General features: G+C 37.3%; 5 protein-coding genes across 6 annotated transcripts; 3 read left to right on the top strand and 2 right to left on the bottom strand.

The window, feature by feature from the left end:
* Positions 1-929: 929 nt before the first annotated feature.
* LOC129793476 (adenylyl cyclase X E) lies at positions 930-6,155 on the top strand. Its single transcript, XM_055833551.1, has 12 exons — positions 930-1,335; positions 1,879-2,403; positions 2,475-2,584; positions 2,818-2,856; positions 2,915-3,509; positions 3,578-3,795; positions 3,861-4,079; positions 4,145-4,406; positions 4,491-4,733; positions 4,837-4,961; positions 5,028-5,431; positions 5,659-6,155. The coding sequence occupies exons 1-12, from the start codon at positions 1,072-1,074 to the stop codon at positions 6,129-6,131; spliced, it is 3,477 nt and encodes a 1,158-aa protein (XP_055689526.1). The 5' UTR covers positions 930-1,071; the 3' UTR covers positions 6,132-6,155.
* LOC129793522 (uncharacterized) lies at positions 6,143-7,879 on the top strand. The gene is made up of 3 exons (XM_055833627.1): positions 6,143-6,486; positions 6,758-7,414; positions 7,496-7,879. Exons 1-3 carry the CDS (start codon positions 6,271-6,273, stop codon positions 7,805-7,807), a joined length of 1,185 nt encoding a protein of 394 aa, XP_055689602.1. The 5' UTR covers positions 6,143-6,270; the 3' UTR covers positions 7,808-7,879.
* A 26-nt stretch (positions 7,880-7,905) lies between these two features.
* LOC129793538 (signal recognition particle receptor subunit beta) lies at positions 7,906-10,628 on the bottom strand. The gene is made up of 5 exons (XM_055833645.1): positions 10,399-10,628; positions 10,151-10,317; positions 9,946-10,082; positions 9,756-9,881; positions 7,906-9,682 (listed from the first exon to the last, which is right to left on the bottom strand). Exons 1-5 carry the CDS (start codon positions 10,502-10,504, stop codon positions 9,490-9,492), a joined length of 729 nt encoding a protein of 242 aa, XP_055689620.1. The 5' UTR covers positions 10,505-10,628; the 3' UTR covers positions 7,906-9,489.
* A 106-nt stretch (positions 10,629-10,734) lies between these two features.
* Positions 10,735-12,957, top strand: LOC129793544 (protein LZIC-like). Its single transcript, XM_055833653.1, has 3 exons — positions 10,735-11,198; positions 11,970-12,105; positions 12,174-12,957. Exons 1-3 carry the CDS (start codon positions 11,113-11,115, stop codon positions 12,447-12,449), a joined length of 498 nt encoding a protein of 165 aa, XP_055689628.1. The 5' UTR covers positions 10,735-11,112; the 3' UTR covers positions 12,450-12,957.
* On the bottom strand, positions 12,853-15,254 carry LOC129793515 (BTB/POZ domain-containing protein 6-like). 2 transcript variants are annotated; one of them, XM_055833611.1, is made up of 2 exons: positions 14,909-15,254; positions 12,853-14,595 (listed from the first exon to the last, which is right to left on the bottom strand). In XM_055833611.1, exon 2 carries the CDS (start codon positions 14,564-14,566, stop codon positions 13,208-13,210), a length of 1,359 nt encoding a protein of 452 aa, XP_055689586.1. In that variant the 5' UTR covers positions 14,567-14,595; positions 14,909-15,254; the 3' UTR covers positions 12,853-13,207. The 2 variants fall into 2 exon arrangements, with proteins under 2 accessions (XP_055689586.1, XP_055689587.1); XM_055833612.1 differs by having other exon boundaries at positions 12,853-14,591.
* Positions 15,255-16,840: the final 1,586 nt, after the last annotated feature.

Genomic DNA, 16,840 nt, shown 5'->3' with positions numbered 1-16,840 from the left:
TACTTGAGCTGGAGGAAAAATCGGTAAGAAACTTGAGGTGTAGCTTTCGTAATTTGAAGCTTACAAAGTGAGTAATCTCATAAAGGAAACTATGCATTATTCATTTTTACCCAGAAATAAATTATTGAGCCAAGAAATGTTCAATTATAGTTGATTCAATCAAATTGATCAATAATTGATAAATCAATTAAGACAGTTAACCGATTGATCAATTATTGAGCAAAAATTGATCAATCTAAGGTCAATACTGATTACTCAATAATTGATACAATATTGACTCACTATTGATATAATCAATATTAAGTCAATTTTACCCCAACTTAAATTTGGATTGATCAACTATTGAACAAATTTTGTTCTTGAATTTATCATTCAATTGATCAATTTATGCTCAATTAATTATCAATCAATATTGAGCTTATTTTAACCCAATATTTGATCAATTATTGGCAAAATTTGTTTACTGAGTTTTTCAGAAAAAATATTTTAATCTTAAATTTTTTTCGTTTATTAATTTTAAAGAGTTATTAAAATCTCAAAAATTCTTAAACGAAAATTTGGAAATTTTAATAAGAAAAAAGAACAATTAAAAATAGAATGAATTCATTCAACCCCACTGATCCAATTTGCCCCATTTCATGAAAATTATTCATTTTATTCCCTCCCTCGCGGTAATTTCAGTTATAATCCAATAAAATCATGCAAAATGATTTATTTAATAATGGGTTATAGGCAATCCATCAATAAGAGCTCTTTATGATAGGAGAAATGTAGGTCTCCCAGATTTCTCAGAAAGTCTCCTCCTGGCATAATCTATCGCAACGTCTATCTAATCAAATTCAATTTCTCACCAACTGAATGACCACGAAGTATCAATTGCGCCCACCTTATCAGTAGCTCTCTTGTGCTATCAATTAGCCAATTAGTGGGGTGATAGAGGTGCTTAAAGTGAAACCTGCCAGTTTCAGTGTAAAACGAGAGTAGCGAGAACGTGGTCTGGTGGTGTGTTAACGTTTCAGCTGTGATTTTTCTTCTTCTGCTACGGCTACAGAGTGAAATGACAAAGAGACAATGTTCGTGGTTGAGAATGTCTTCATGCGTAGAGAATCCGAGCAATTGGCCAACAAGTATCATGCCAAGAGGTTGCAGTCAGAGTCATGGGATGAGCGAAAGTGGGAGCTGAGAGCCTTTAAGAATACCTGCAAGAACTTTTGCGTTGAAGGTGTCTACAACACCTACATGCTACGGCTGCAACGAAGCTACCTCTCCATTTATCTCGTTATTGAGACCTTCTTTGGACTCCTTCACACCATCATTATCGTTGGGCAGGCTACGGTAAGGCAAATGCAGAAATGTGAAAAATTTTCCCCCCATTTCCCTCCACACTTTTCACGCAATAAAATTTCCAGGCGTTTCGAAAGCCAAATGAGAGAATCTGCGATAAGAGGAAAAGTGAATGAGCGTAAAGAGTGTGAGCTGCTAACTGATAACAGACCTCGATGAGTGATTTATTGCAAAGGGAATGTTTCAATTAGGCATTGGTCGTTTTGGAAGAGATTCCATGTGGGTCTTATTGTTTATTGTAATGCGATAACGCCATGATTTTAATCAAATCCTTAATTAAATCTTCAATTGGGAAAATCTGGCTTTATTTTCGTTGCAGGACTCTTCATACCGGCTACTCCTGATCTTTATTTTTTCTATTTTATTTCTTTCATTTCCTTCATTTCTTTTTCTTAAATTATTAACCAGACTCCTGCAGATCTTAGATAGAGATCAGATCTTAGAATCACAGATAAGTCTTTAAGAAGACTAAAACTCCTGCTGTCTGGTTGAAATCAGTCCTACATCAACCCTTATATTTTCTTTTCTTTAAAGAAATCAAACCTCTCCATCACAGTTGAAGTCTTTGCCTACCTGATAACCATCCTGATCGTATGGTTGGCTTTCTTTGTCAACTTCCGCGAGGAGCAGGTGAAGAAGCGCCCGTGGTTGCCATTTGCCGGCTCTTGCATTGCTCTGTTCTTCCTCGTAATGGCTGATCTCACAGTTCCACTCTACCATGAAGTCTCAACGCACCCACAGCCACCCCTTAGACCCGGCTATGCCTGCCATATCCTCCTGAGTATCTACATTTTCTACCCAATCATGAATAATTGGCACACAATGCTCCTCGGAGCAGCTACAACAGCAGCCTACCTCACTGTCCTTGCCATGATTACATACCGCTTGGATGCTCGTCAAGACCTCAAAGTCATTTCCGAAGGGCTCTTCTTGCTGGGAATTAATCTTCTGGGGCTCTACTACCGTTTAACCTTTGAAATAACCATCAGACGGACACTCCTCGATCGAAGGCAATGCGTGGAAGGAAACTTGACGCTCAAGTTCCAAAGAGCGCAGGAAGTGAGTCCTTTAGATTTTTTATTGTTAATTTTCTTCTTGTTTGGGATTAATTTATGATCTCACATTTTTAGAGGAATCTCATTTTGAATATCCTGCCTGAACACACAGCGGATGCTCTTGAAAAGGACATCAGTCACATGATAAGGAGGATCAGGAGTAATTCCAACGAAAACTCCAAGAAGTAAGTTTTAAGATTGTTCACTAATTTTACTTTTCCCTGAAATAAAATTATCAAAAGCAGAAGAAAAATTTGGAAAAAAAAGAAATCCGAGATAGGTGCAAACAAAGAATAAACTTCTTGTTGATTCTTAAGAAACTCAAAAGATAGAGTTCAGAGAAATCTGAAGCGTCAAAACCATCAATAAAGATTAGTCCGTTATCTTTAAAAAATTCTTCCTTTTATTTTATTCACAGTACGACAATTATGGCTTTTTGGCGAGGGCATGATATAAGGTATTGATCAGATAATTAATTTCCAAGGAATCTGTCTTAGTAATCTCTTTCATCACAGCTGCTCATACGGCACGTACTACGCTGAAACGCACGATGACGTGACAATTCTCTACGCTGATGTTGTTAACTACACGAAGATGACGACAAAACTCAAGGTGAAGCCCCTGGTGGAGACCCTCCATGAACTCTTTGTTAAATTCGATCAAGCTTCTGAGGAGAATGGAGTCCTGCGGATTAAATTCCTGGGAGATTGCTACTACGCCGTTGCCGGTGTTCCAGCACGCAATGCCAATCACGCTAGGAGTTGCGTTGAGCTTGGATTACGAATGATTCAGGATATTCAGGAGGTGCGCCAGAAGCGTGATCTGGACATCAATATGAGAATTGGCATTCATTCAGGATCAATCATTTCTGGGATTATTGGTGCTTGCAAGTGGCAGTACGATATCTGGAGCAAGGATGTTGTTATTGCCAACAAAATGGAGTCTACCGGTGAACCAGGGAAGCTTCACATAACACATCAGACCCTAAGACTCCTACGGGGGAACTACATTTTCACTGATGGAACGGAGAAAGCCAAAAATGATCCAATTTTGCAAGAGAATGGCATCAAAACCTTCCTAATCACTCCACCACCAATGCCAGAGCTCGTTGTAAGTATTAAGCTTCAATTTCCTTACTCATGAGATTTGAATTTTAACTGAAAATTATTCAATATTAGAATCCTGCAGATGATTGTCCAAGAAGGCAATCAAGGGTAGGTAGTGGTGTTCAGCGACTCCTGAATCGTAACACCAGCACACTTCCTGCTAGAACGTCTGAACTAACTTCCGTTAGGAACTTCATGAGGGATTCAATTGAACACTTTCGCCAAATTATGCGGCAGATTAATGTTGAAATGATCAGAGAACTAAACTTAATGCCAATCGGGAAGTTTCAGTAAGTTAAGACTCCTAAAGGCTTCATTGAGAAAGGGAAAACTAACAAAGATTACCCTCAAACAGTTTCAACAAGATCTTCTCCGGATCAAAAGGAAGGCGTCAAACTGAGATTGATCTGGAAAAGAGTCAACTTACAAGCCTGTCCATGATCTTCCTGTGCTTTAAGAATAAACGTGACGAATGGTGCTTCCTCAATGAACCAGATTTTTTGCTAAAGTACAGCATTCTAGCTGTTTTTATAGTTTACCTGCTTGTTCTTGGGATACAGATCCTCAATCAGCCGTAAGGGGACAATTATCCGAATAATTTTCAGAATAAAGAATAAGATTTTTATTTGTTCTCCTAAGGTATGGCTTTAGATTCTCCTCTGCAACCGTTATCGGTGGAGTCGTGCTACTAATCCTGATTCCTTTTGCGTGGTTTAAGAAACTCTGGTTGCACCTTACGCCTGATGTTGATGACGAAGAGAAGGCAGCTCCTGTTCCAAAATGGGCCATTACAAGACATATTTTACGACTATCAAATTGGATCCCGCGCAATGCAGTTGCCAGGACTATGATCTACATAATCAGCATTAGCCTCCTAACAATGCTCTCCATCATTCACGTTGTAAGGAAGCTTCGTCTGATGTTGCTGCTAAGAGCAGCTTATTGTTTGAATATTTCTTTCTCTAATTTGGATTGTTTTTCACAGACAAGAGTCAAAGACAGAGAGAATAGTCTGGAGTTGAATAAGGAAGTCAAGAAGGACATTGATGCAAACCTCACAAAAGCAACGTACATCAACGCCTGGGCTGTTACCCATTGCCTCATTCTAACGATCTGCATGAATTTTCTCTTCCTGAAGATTCATTTTATGATCAAATTCACAATTGGAATGATTATTTGCATATTCTATACGTGGCTCGTTGTTTTCGGAGCTTCTTCCATCTTTTCTGTGAGTTTTCTTTGCAGAATGTCTTGTGGGACTGTTTAGGATTCACTGAAGATCTGATTAGAGGATCAGTTGCAACGTTCAGATAATTTTTTCCTCTTTTCAGGAAAGTTCTTCAACAAATATTGGTCTGGATGCAACAGTTGCCCATTTAATGGCCATCTTCTTCAGTTTCCTGACAATTCATCTCGTAGATAGACAATCAGAATATATTTCCCGCATAGACTATAAGTAAGTTGCAGTAATGAAGCCTTCAACACAGTTTCAAAAGATCTAATCCTTTTTAAAATTTAACAGCTGGAAGAAGCAACTGCTGAAGAAGCAGGAAGAAGCTGAGCTTTGTAAGGACACCAACAATTTCCTAGTTCACAACATCCTCCCAGCGCATGTGGCTGAGATCTACATTAATCAGAAGCAACGTGATGAGCTGTACCACGAGGAGTTTGACGATGTAGCCGTAATGTTTGCAACAATAACGAATTTTAATCTACAAGCGGATGCACTGAACATTCTCAATCAGATTATTTGTGATTTCGACGAAAGACTCCTCATTGGACGACGATCGGTGCATATTGAGAAGATTAAGGTAGCCGGATGGACGTACATGGCTGCATGTGGACTACAAGCACGTTGGGGTGATTCCTCATTAACCCTGGGTGGTGCTCCGGATCCAGGTGTCAGGATTTCCAGTGGAAGAAGAAGTGAGTTGAAATGATTGTTCAGTTTGGGGCGTCTAAAGAAAAATTCAAAATGGCCGCTTTACGCCATTTTGAATTACCGTCAATCTCTTTGCAGTTAAATGTTTAACAAAATCGAACATAACTCGAGATCGGATTGATCGATTTTGATCAAATTGGACCCAAGATGAAGCTCAAGAAAAGCTCTGAAAATTTTATTTATTCTTCTCTCTCTCTCTCTCTCTCCACAGAGCACACCTTTGGACGGGAATCCGACAGCAAAAACGCGAGTAAAATCAAGAAGAAGCTCACAAAGCAAACAGATCCCGTGTACGTACTCACGGAATTCGCCCTGGAGCTAATGGAGTCTCTCCGGAAATTCAATGAGGAGATCTTCCTAACTTCCAATGAGGGTCAACTACGAATTGGGATCTCAAATGGGGAGATTATGGCCGGAGTTGTGGGCTCCAGTAAGCCCCTGTACGACATTTGGGGTGATGCCGTCAACATGGCCTCACGTATGGACTCCACGGGCCTTCCAGGGCACATCCAGGTCACCCCAAACACGGCACAGAGACTCCAAAATCTCGGTGTTCAGTGCACATGCCGTGGCTTCCGGGAGATCAAAGGTGCTGGCCAGATTCTCACGTATTTCGTGGGAATCGATAAGGATCTAAAGCTCATCCCAGAGGAAAATTTGGAAACGGAAGTGACTGAATTATAGTAAACTTATTTAATCCAAAAAAAATTATGTTTTACTCTTCTTAAAAAAAATTAAAAGTTGTCTGAAAAATTTTTCTTTTTGAGAAAATTCCCGGAAAAGTTGGAAAAATTATTTGCTTTTGTGAAAATTCCCCGTGAAAATGTCTCTCTATCGTGTCAGTTTCCTACCCAGATCTTTTTATTTGGAGCGAAAGGATTGCGCCAGAGGATTGTGCTTGAAGATTTCTCTCGAGGGAGCTTTTGAAATTCATTTTCCCATTGAGAAGTTTTTCTCAGCTGGGGGGAAGAAGGGGGTTTGTTTTCGAGGGAAAAAATGCATTTTCCACTTGAAGGAATGCACCTGCAAGGAAGCTCAGGTAAGGAAAAGACATCAAAAGAACTCAAGAAGTTAAAATTCTCCTGAAAAAATAATTTGAATGAATCTTTGTCAAATTTTGTAGTGAATTTGACGAATATATTCTTGAAATTTTACGATTTTCAAAGGAGTTTTATAAAGAACTTTTCTAAATGAATTTAAAGAAAACTAAAGAATATTTTTTAATCAATTTTATTTCATAATTTTCCAGTTTATTTCGAAAGAAAGTTCAGAAGGAATGAAATTTTCCAACAAATTTCTTTAATTTCCAGCTCATCTTCTCCCTCCATCGGAAGTGCTCCACCTCCACTGATGATCTCCTTGCCAGTAATTCAGTCCATATTACGGAATTTGAGCAACTTGAAACGAAGCTCAATTTAAAACGCGAAAAAGCAGTGAAGAAGGAAAAAGAAATCCCGGAAACGATTGAAAAGTCCACCTGTGCCTCATCCAGTATTGGATCCTTCGATGCCTGTGAATGTGATGATGGGGAAAGTCTCTCAACGTGCTTGAAAGCCAAAAAGCTCATTCCTCTGTTGAACTGTTCCGGGGAATCCGTTGCATTCGTTGTGATTTGCATGAATTTCTCAATTCTTGGAGAGACTCTTGTGGAGGAATTTGCCTACAGAGCAGGAATGGAACCCCTGGCAAGTGTGAGAGCTAATAAATCTCTCATTTTATCTTGTGGAGAAACTTCAGCGAAAGATACGGAAGAAGAAGAGGAAGAGGACGCATATGAAACCTACAGTCGTTGCTTGGAACGAATGCTGCTTTGCATGGGAATTGATCCACCGCCTAAAGAAAATTTTCAGAGGGCCCCCAGGAGGCCCATACGGGGCGTAATCAACCACCCAAAACTGCCACAAATCAAGGGCAATACAAAGTACCCAACTCGTTGCTTTTGCCATGAGCTGAGGTCATCGAATGAGGTAATTAGCTCCCACCCTGAGCGAATTATTTAGCAATTGAAATTACCTTCAACTATTTCGTATTCATCACCAAAAAAAAAGGTCATCACCCAGCCGGAGTTGCCTCAAGTGCCCACTGATTGTGAGTTACATGTTAAAGTATCCGGTGACACTCTCTGCCCACTCGTTCCCTGCTCTTCCATTGAATTCACCTGGAAACTCCCAGAAATCCCCCCAAATTCCCTCCGGACGACTGAAACGCAAATTGAGGAAGATCTTCTCAAATCTCCAAAGATTGATCCGGAAACTCCTATCGGAAGTGTCGCAACCACCCCCACAACACCCAAAAAATCCAAAAAGAAGCTGAAAGGCAAGAAGACTGGGCGAAAGGCGCGAAAATCAAAGAAAACGTGATTATCATTTTGATGCCTAGAAAAGCGGAACGATCATCTGAACAATTTTTTTTCATTTATAAATTCATTTTTGGGCATCGCTGAGCAAATAAGGTGAAATTGCACACATTATCAAAAATTTATTCAAGAGATTGTCATTTAAATATTTTTTTCTTTACAAAAAAACTGTGAAGAGTTTCTCCAAGTCCACGAGATAGTCCACTTTTAATCAAAATGCGCGCTCTTCACAAATTCGCCATTAATATGATGAGAAATTGTCGCATTAAGTACGATTTATGGTGGTTTCGGTGATGTTGAGGCATTGAACTTTGCTAAATCTCGTTGAAAATGAAAAGAAGTAACCCAGATGTGTTTTACTGTGTTTGTGATTCACGTGTTGACCACGATAGGATTAATGTGGGGTAACGACTACAGCGCTATGTGGCGGTTTTATCAACTAAAATAACTTGGAGAGAAGATTTTACAAAAAGAACTGCACATGAGATCAAATGGATGGCATAATGTCTTTAAGGAGAGTATTACGGACTAAGATTCTTTTTTTTTCGTCTCTATCGAAAGTTTCCGACGTTCCGGAAGTATCTCAATTTTAAATAAGATTCTGCTTTTGTACTGAATTCCCCTGAGATTTCTGTAGTGTCTAGATGGCTAGGAAATTAGCTAAAACTCTTGAGTTCAGAAACAAAACAAACTGTCTTCTAATTCTTAATTCTTAAGAATTCTGCCCAAAAATTGGATTTAAAATGATCGTTCCGCAATCTTATCAAATAAATCATTCAAATAATTTTTCTATGATTCTTATGAATTAATTTTCAATTTACAGAAAGACGGGAAAGAAAAAGAACATAAATTAGGACGCAAATTAAGGAAGAACTAAAACTAGAATTCGGACAAAGATCAGAAGATTACAAGGCTTTTAAAACGTTAAATGACTTCAGGTATGTCATTCATTTTAATTCAACTCTTGAACGTGATTTTATTTAACATTTTTATCACTTTTCAGATAAAAAACTTGCAATAAATAGAATAAAAATTACCAAAAAATGTATGGAAAAGAAGAGTTTTATAGAGATAATAAAAATTGAACGATTTTTAACCAAAATTAATTATTCTTGAAGAATTTAAAAAAAAATTATTTGAAGAAAAATTAAATCCGTTTTTTTTTAAATTCTTTTTGCAACACGGTCATAAATCTCTCTGATTACAAAAAAAATAAGAACTTGGAAGTAAAATCCGAAGGATTTCCTCTTTAACAAAGGATTTTTCGTATGACCTTCACTATTTTATCTATTCCTACTTATCTTTCTAATGAAAAACAAGTCTGTATTTTACAAGATCTTTTCACTTTTATTTTTCTTCCCAAAAAGATTTAGCAAAGTTTTCCTTTTCCCCCAAAAAAAAATTAGCAGTTTTTATTTATTTTTCCCGACAATTTTCATGCAAATTAGCTCCCCCAGAAAAAAGAGAATTACAACTTAAAGAAAAAATTAAAACTCAATCAAATACAATATCAATGCTCTGTGTTTGTATGCGAGCTTGATGACAATTTTTTTCAAATAATTTTGGAGTGTTTTTGGAAATCCACTCGAGCGACTTTCTCCCCACAAATGAAATTTGAGAAATTCCACAAACACCGAAAATTACCATTTGGAGCGAAAGTCGCGGGGTGTCGAGGGCGGAGCACCTCTAGACTATCCGATCGAGCCAATCGGTGAGGCTGTCGATGTCGTTGTTCTTCACAGAACACTCCAGGACATCCACGTATTGGCTGATATGAATGAATTCAAAGTCCTTACCCTGTTTACCGAGGAAGACGTTGGATTTACCCGAAGAGTCCACGGATTCCAGTTGATTCTTCCGGGTTGAACGCACGAGATTCCTGGAAAAGAGATTTGTTTTTTTTAGTGTTCTGCAGAGAATCCTTTTGAGGAAGATGCTGTTTTACTACTTACAATTCCTTCTCAAGCATGGTCTTAATGACACTTGATCCCTTGGCAGTGGTCTCATCTTGTTTATTGCAGAGAATCAGGAAGGGTAGGGATGCAATTGCAGGTTCCAGGAGGATCGTGTATAGATAGCTGAAAAATAATAAAAGATTTAATTCCTTCAGCTCAGAGATTCCCAAATTGCAAGGAAACTCACTCAGCCACATCCCGGATATTCTTCTGCAATGCCACACTGTCCAGGACAAAGACAACTCCTCGTGCCTGATTTTTGTACTCATCGAATTTGCCACGCAATCGCTCATGTCCAGGAATATCAACCACCCTCACGTATCCCTGTAAAAGAAAATTAACTTTTTTAATTTGAATCCGGAGAGGAAGTTCCCAAAAGAAAGGCTCCTTACATTTTTGCTACTGTAGTCTGCAATATTCTCCTTGATTGAGGTGAAGGTCTCCCTGTCCTCGGAGTAGATCAGACGCGTGAAGATACTCGTTTTGCCGGCTTCGCACAGCCCAACGAGCAAAACATCCGTTCGTGATGTCTTCTTTTTCTTGTACACATACAAAAGCACTACGGAGGAAGAGCAAGAAATGGTCAAAAAAAAGGCACCACTTGGGGAATCCCCATGCGGGGAAAGGGGCAGAGTCTCACCGATCGTGATGAAGATGGCAATTAGAGAGATTATGAGTGTTGTGGAGTCCGGAGCTTGGAATTTCGGCTCCTCCCGGGGGCGCTGTGCGTGACTGGCCTTATCCATGGCAGAGACACTCAATGGTTGGATGGAGAGACACCAAAGAAATGCAAGAAACTGGTGGAAACAGCTATTCAGCCGCCAACACGGTACTTGTCAATGACACCACGGCACGAGTGCCCCACTAAAACATCTCAAAATACGATTCCAATGAATGTCATTGGACATGTCCGTTCTTTTTCTAAGAAACATTCTCTTTAGGGGAGACTGTGGTAATTTGCGAGGTAATTTGAATCAGTTTTAATCAAACAAAATTGTTCTATCTCTTCTTTTTCTTTGAAAAAGATTTCTTAGAGATTTTTAAGAGAATTGTGAAAAAAATTTCAAAGATCTATAGAATTTTATCGTTTTACAAAATCTTCTATGAATACAAAAATAATTATTCTAAGATTTTAAGTATCTTAATCTCTACAATTTGAAAAACATCAAGAAGTTTACAAAAAAAAATAAGAATAAAAAATAAATTATATTTTCCAACCTTATGTGATGGAATGTTTCAAATTTTGATGAAATTCTTCTTTTCCTCTCATATCTTTTATACTTGAAAGTGTCAGTCAAGGTCGGTGGTGTTTTTCTTACAATTTATAAGTGTTTTTCCCGTTTTATCAGCCAAAATGTCAGCCAATGAGAAGCTAATACAGAATCTTGAGACTCAGCTGGATCGTCTGGTTTCGCAATTAAAGGATCTTGAGGAGGCAAAGTGAGTAGAATTGCGTTGTTTTCTACATTGCAAAATGAAAACAAAATCGGCCGGTTTCATAAAATGCATTGAAACATCCAGCCAAAAAATATCACGAGATAGTTCAGTGAGGAATCTTTAGGACAAATTCTTCGAAGTTTTCTGAGTCAAAACGGGACGACTTAGTGGATAAGGTTATTGTATTTGTCTCGGAATATCTTAAGACGCAGAAAATAATCGATTTAAGACTATCATACAGTGTTTGATATTAAAATTATTATAGAAAATGATGCTTTTTTAATCTTTTTTTGTCATTCTTAAACTTTTCATGCTGAGAAAATTTTTTGAAACTACAAAATATAACTTCTTATAAATCATTTTGCTTGAAATCGTCACAAAAAGCTTTTCCTTTCATTAGATTTCATCCCTGACTTCATTTACATAACAGTTTCGGATAAAATTTTACCAATTTTATTCTTTCGCAATGTAAGATTATTTTTTTATAAAATTTTCATCTCAGTGTATTATCACGTTAAAGAAATAATTAAACAAATAAAAGTACATTAAATTACAATATTTCAATGTTTAATCCGCATAGAATTCATTGGTCCTTAAAGGGGTGAAATAAAATTGAAAAATAAAAATCCACCAAAGAATTTGTCACATAAAATGCCACGAGACGTCTGTCTGAACGTCCCATACTGTGTCCTGTTGGAGAAATAAATTTTGGCGCAAGGGTCTTCCTGCTTTAACTTTCCCGCCTTTTTCATTTCCCGCTCTTTTTCTCCACAGAGATGATTTGGATGAGGAGGAATTTGAGAGCATTAAAGGGGACACAGTGGAGCAAATAAAGGAATTCAATGAGCGTCTGGGACGTATGAATCAGGGTGATGTCACGCTGGACAGCAAATTGTCCCAGATGAAACAGGTAAGAGCAATCAAGTCAATCAAGCACTTGAGGAGCTTCCATGAAGATTTCTTTTTCTTATCTTTTAGTCAATCAGAAAAGCCATTGCCACGTCTTTCAATACGTTGGAAATGATAAAGATGTTTGGAGAGCAAAATGCGAGTGAGCTGGAGAAGCAATTGCTGGCTATTGATGAAGATTTTCGCCTCAGGAAAATCCCCCAGGAGGTAATGGAGACCAGGAAGTTGGACATTTTGGAAAAGCTCAAAGCTCAGGGGTATCCATTGTCGGCCAAAGATGGGGAATTTATTGAGAAGATGGCCCAGAGGCAGCTTCAGGGTTTGGAGGAGATCACAGACGACTGACCAAGCTCACCAATTCCTTCCCCCAAGCTGGCCATTTGCTACGCCTTCCCACCCCCACGTAATCCTCAATGATGGGGGAGGCATCAGCCATGGAAAAAAAGCGGAAAAATCGTCGTATTAATTTCACATGCAGGAAAATGTTGCTTTTTCTCTTTTTTCTCTCCTTCCGTTCCGTGTTCAGCCCCAAAACCCAAATTCATTTACAATCGCACACGGGTGGGAGGTGAGAAATAAAAGTCGCCACAGAGGATGTCCGGCGGCATGGGGGCGAGGAATTACAATTCTTCAAATGAGAGCTTTTTTCTACTTTTCTACTTATTTTGCTTTGGAAAATTGATGAGTGACCGCTAGGAGTACAATTTTCCTTCACAAATTGCAATTTGGAGTAAAAAACGCAACAAAATTACCATAAAAACATGATTTATTTATAAAATTTTGAATAAAAAACATTTTTTTTTATTGAGAGCATAATTTTTTTTAAGAGAAATAAAGAATATGTCCTAGTCAAGATGCTTTTCTTATTTTATTTAAATATTTTAACGTCTTTTTATCTTTTTTGGCTTGGAGGATTTTGCTGGTCACCGTGGCCAATTCAAATCTTTTAAAAATAAGATCTCAAATTTTGAAAGAAAGTTCAAATTCGTCAATAACAGTTGGAAAAAAATCTTTTTGAGCTTTGAGAGAAAATTAAGTTCAAAGTTTTAGCTTAAATATATTGGATCCTGCAGGGATTAAAAAAACAAAGAAGTTTGAATGTTTTATTTGAAAATTAATGTTGGAATTATTTCTGAAGAACTTTCTCTCACTGTTTTTGTATGAATTCCATATTCTTCATCATAAAATGGAATATTATCGTTTTTATAGATTTCATTAAATGTCTGCAGTATTGGAATTCTTTCTGAAAAATTGCAGAATAGCATACATTTCTCTTTTGCAAATAGAGGTACTTCTTCGTGAAAATAATATTGATAATACTCATATTCCCAACAGATTGGCCATCGTCGAATATGCTTGTAATTCAATACATCTTCCTTTTCCCACGTTCCCATTTTCCACAGAGAACAAGAAACTGAGTCGGGTCTTTCATTTGCTTTCGTATAGAACCCAAATCCAATTATTGTTCTCGATGTATCACACTGGAATCCAACAGAAAGATTCTTGGAGAACTTTTCCGGCATTTGGGGTTTATTGCCCAAACACATTATACGCGTTTCGCCGAAATCTTTGAGTCCCTTGATGTTTCTTATGGGTTCTGGACCGAATTTTCTTGCATTATTCTTAAATCCTGGACAGATTTTCTTGTGTTTGATGAAATGTAGAATATTTGAGCATTCCCTTCCGGTCAGGAGATCCGGGTAATCAGTTAAAATTTCAATAATCCACGCCAATTTCATGATTGGAAAATGAATTTCGTAGAAAACATCACCGAGGCATTTCCGGAGATTTTTAGGAGTTGACGGAATATTCTCCTTCTCACACTTTCTTTTTGCCCATCTCATTAAAATATCAAATAATTGCATTTCATCGCAATCTAAATCATCTAATTTTGCAATTTCTCTCAATTTTCTTTGGGAAATTTGTGCAAATTCGGTTTCATTCGTTGAATTGGAAATGAAAATTATATTCTTTGCAATTATTTGATGAAGATCTCTCTGCAAATTTGATGATTTTTCCAGGTATTTTTCTTCCAGGCCAATGAAAATTTCAAGACATGTCTCTCGATTTAATTTTCCACCAAGTCTATTCTCACATTGTCTTATCAATTGCCTCACTCTGAATCTGTGGGCAATCTGGAGGAGAGCAAGAACTTCTTTTAAACTCAAATTGAGATTTAATTCGGCTTTATAGCAGAATTTTAGGAAGTGGAGAAATATCTGCAAGGACACCTCATCAACTGTTAATTCCTCTTCATCCAATTTTAAAAGATGAAAGACATTGTAGAATTCCCAACTGCAGGCGCTCAAGACGAATTTATGTGCAGGTACTCTTGTTTTATTACTGCCCACCAGGAGAATCACATCAGCCAGGGATTCATCACGAAAAACCTCCGGAAAGGGCTCAGAAACTTTCCCGAATTTTGCATCCCATTGCTCATAGGACAACAGTACTGATGCCATTTCTTTCGAGTCTTTTTGGGTGAATCTGCCTTTAAAAAATAAGATTTAATTTATATTTCAATAAACAGTTAATTCAAATCAACTTTGCAGCGATGCTCCAAGTAGTAATTTTTTTGTTAAGTTTCAATCAACCAATGAAGGCTGCTTAAATTTTTGCCCGCCAATCAGAAAGAACTTCTAATTCTTCTTATTTTTCAATTACGTTTCACTTAGAAATTCAAGGTGCGATTTTATTGGGTAGCTCCACCCACATTTTAATACAAGATTGACGGAGCTTCACTGCAAAGTTGCACTGAATAGTTTAAAATAAGGAACAAAAGTAAAGTACTGAATTTTTATTACCTTTTTTAACGTTTTTAACTAAACGAATAATTAAGATTTCTAATAGCACAGTGATAAGAAAATTTTCTTTGCATATATTTTATTGCTAAGAAACTTTGCAAAAACATAAAAGAGACTAAATTATTTCTTTATGTCCTTCAAGACAGAGGAAATGATTAAATTGCAAATCTTTACATCAACTAGAAGCTATATTAACAATTTAATTATAAATTAAGCACAAAATCAGTCTTAGAAAATAATTATTTATTTTATCAACAAAAAGTGAAATTAATTCAATGTTTTGGGAAATTGTGGAAATTGTCAAAATAAATTAAGTTTTAGACGAGTATCGATTGTTTATCGATTAGAGCCGGTGTTCGGAGCCTTCGGAGCGATCGTGATCATAATAATCGATTTGATTTCGATCAATTGATCTCGATATATCGGCGCAAATCGATCTTATTTTCAAATGTTAACCGTTAAGAATGCCTAAAAAAAACATTTTTTTATATCTAGAATTTTTCTTTCAAAACTAAGGAAACTAAGGTTTTCGATGGTTTTAAAAAAAAATCGGTTTTTCATGATTTGTGGACATTTCTATGCAAAAATGTGATTTTATGTACTGAAAAAGCATTAAGGATTAATGGTGCTATGCAGGAAAAGAATGTCAAGAGAAAATGATCATGACATTTTTTCCTGACATTTTTTTTGTCATTCCCTCTCACTCCCACTAATGTATTTCTGTATCTTTCGTCTTTCTCTGACGTATGCTTCCGACATCTTTTTTCGTGGCATGCTTTTTTTCTTGCGCACAACATGTTTTTATTTCCTTGAATTTTTTCAACATTTGGGGGTATTTTCCCCAAAGGAAAGTGGAAAATGCTTAGCTAAAGAGTCCACAGGGCCAGGAAAACAGTGGAAAATGGAAATTTACGGTCATTTATCGGCCAAATATGTGAAAATGTGCGAAGTGAAAAATCAAAACATTCTTTCCCTGACCAATTTTTACGGGATTCTTTTCTAGATTTTGACCACACAAATCACTTCTTGCGGGCTTTTTGTATCTTCCTACAGGTTTTCTGCATAGGGAAGGTCTGCCTGGGGTCAGGTAAATGCTTCCTGGGTGGTGGAATCCCACCTGAACGCGAAAAACTGGTCCGGGAGTGAATGTTTTGCTGTCGAACTTCACTGTTTTTCACTTATTTGGCCGATAAATACCCACGATTTCCCACTTTTCACACTTTCACAGGCACTAAGAACACTTCCACAAGCCGCTTTTCACTTTTCTCGAGCTAAAATATCACAATTCACAGAGAAAATTGACGAAAAATAAGAAACGTGTTGACTACGCAAGAGCTTGAAAAAGAATGTCGCAGGAACATGTTTTTTTCTGTCATTCTTTTTCCAGCTCTTGTGAAGTCAACGTATTTGTTAGTTTTCTGCAATTTTCTCTGTAAATTGTGATATTTTAGCTCGGGAAAAGTGAAAAGAGACTTGTGGAAGTGTTTTAAGTGCCTGTGAAAATGTGAAAAGTGGAAAATCGTAGGTATTTATCGGCCAAATAAGTGAAAACTGCAGTTTCTACAATTCCCTGACCTCAGGCAGACTTTACGTATGCAGATGACCTTTAGGAAGGTCCAAAAAACCTGCAGGAAGTGATTTGTGTCGTGAAAATACAGAAAAATATCCCGTAAAAATTGGTCAGGGAAAGAGTGTTTTGATTTTTCACTTCGCGCATTTTCACATATTTGGCCGCTAAATGACCATAAATTTCCACTTTTCACGGCTTTCCTGGCACTGAGAACACTTCAGCAAAGCCCATTTTCCCTTTTTCTTGGAAAAATATCCCCAAATACTGAGAAAATAATACGAAATGAAAAACATGTTGAGTGCACAAAAAAGAATGATGAAAATGTCGGAAGCATGCGTCAGAGAAAGACGAAAGATACAGAA

The sequence above is a fragment of the Lutzomyia longipalpis genome, chromosome 3 (assembly GCF_024334085.1).
Source record: "Lutzomyia longipalpis isolate SR_M1_2022 chromosome 3, ASM2433408v1".
In the NCBI taxonomy this organism is placed as follows: domain Eukaryota; kingdom Metazoa; phylum Arthropoda; class Insecta; order Diptera; family Psychodidae; genus Lutzomyia; species Lutzomyia longipalpis.
This window is presented reverse-complemented; position numbering and strand designations above follow the sequence as displayed.

Bases quoted from the DNA above. Each gene is read 5' to 3' on its own strand.
- LOC129793476 (XM_055833551.1), top strand. From the start codon at position 1,072: ATGTTCGTGGTTGAGAATGTCTTCATGCGTAGAGAATCCGAGCAATTG. The intron at 1,336-1,878 runs GTAAGGCAAATG...TTTTCTTTAAAG, and splicing joins TTATCGTTGGGCAGGCTACG to AAATCAAACCTCTCCATCAC. The intron at 4,734-4,836 runs GTGAGTTTTCTT...TCCTCTTTTCAG, and splicing joins GAGCTTCTTCCATCTTTTCT to GAAAGTTCTTCAACAAATAT.
- LOC129793522 (XM_055833627.1), top strand. From the start codon at position 6,271: ATGTCTCTCTATCGTGTCAGTTTCCTACCCAGATCTTTTTATTTGGAG. The intron at 6,487-6,757 runs GTAAGGAAAAGA...TTTAATTTCCAG, and splicing joins GCACCTGCAAGGAAGCTCAG to CTCATCTTCTCCCTCCATCG. The intron at 7,415-7,495 runs GTAATTAGCTCC...CCAAAAAAAAAG, and splicing joins AGCTGAGGTCATCGAATGAG to GTCATCACCCAGCCGGAGTT.
- LOC129793538 (XM_055833645.1), bottom strand. From the start codon at position 10,504: ATGGATAAGGCCAGTCACGCACAGCGCCCCCGGGAGGAGCCGAAATTC. The intron at 10,083-10,150 runs GTAAGGAGCCTT...TTTCTTTTACAG, and splicing joins CAGACTACAGTAGCAAAAAT to GGATACGTGAGGGTGGTTGA. The intron at 9,882-9,945 runs GTGAGTTTCCTT...ATTATTTTTCAG, and splicing joins AATATCCGGGATGTGGCTGA to CTATCTATACACGATCCTCC.
- LOC129793544 (XM_055833653.1), top strand. From the start codon at position 11,113: ATGTCAGCCAATGAGAAGCTAATACAGAATCTTGAGACTCAGCTGGAT. The intron at 11,199-11,969 runs GTGAGTAGAATT...TTTTCTCCACAG, and splicing joins AAGGATCTTGAGGAGGCAAA to AGATGATTTGGATGAGGAGG. The intron at 12,106-12,173 runs GTAAGAGCAATC...CTTATCTTTTAG, and splicing joins AATTGTCCCAGATGAAACAG to TCAATCAGAAAAGCCATTGC.
- LOC129793515 (XM_055833611.1), bottom strand. From the start codon at position 14,566: ATGGCATCAGTACTGTTGTCCTATGAGCAATGGGATGCAAAATTCGGG.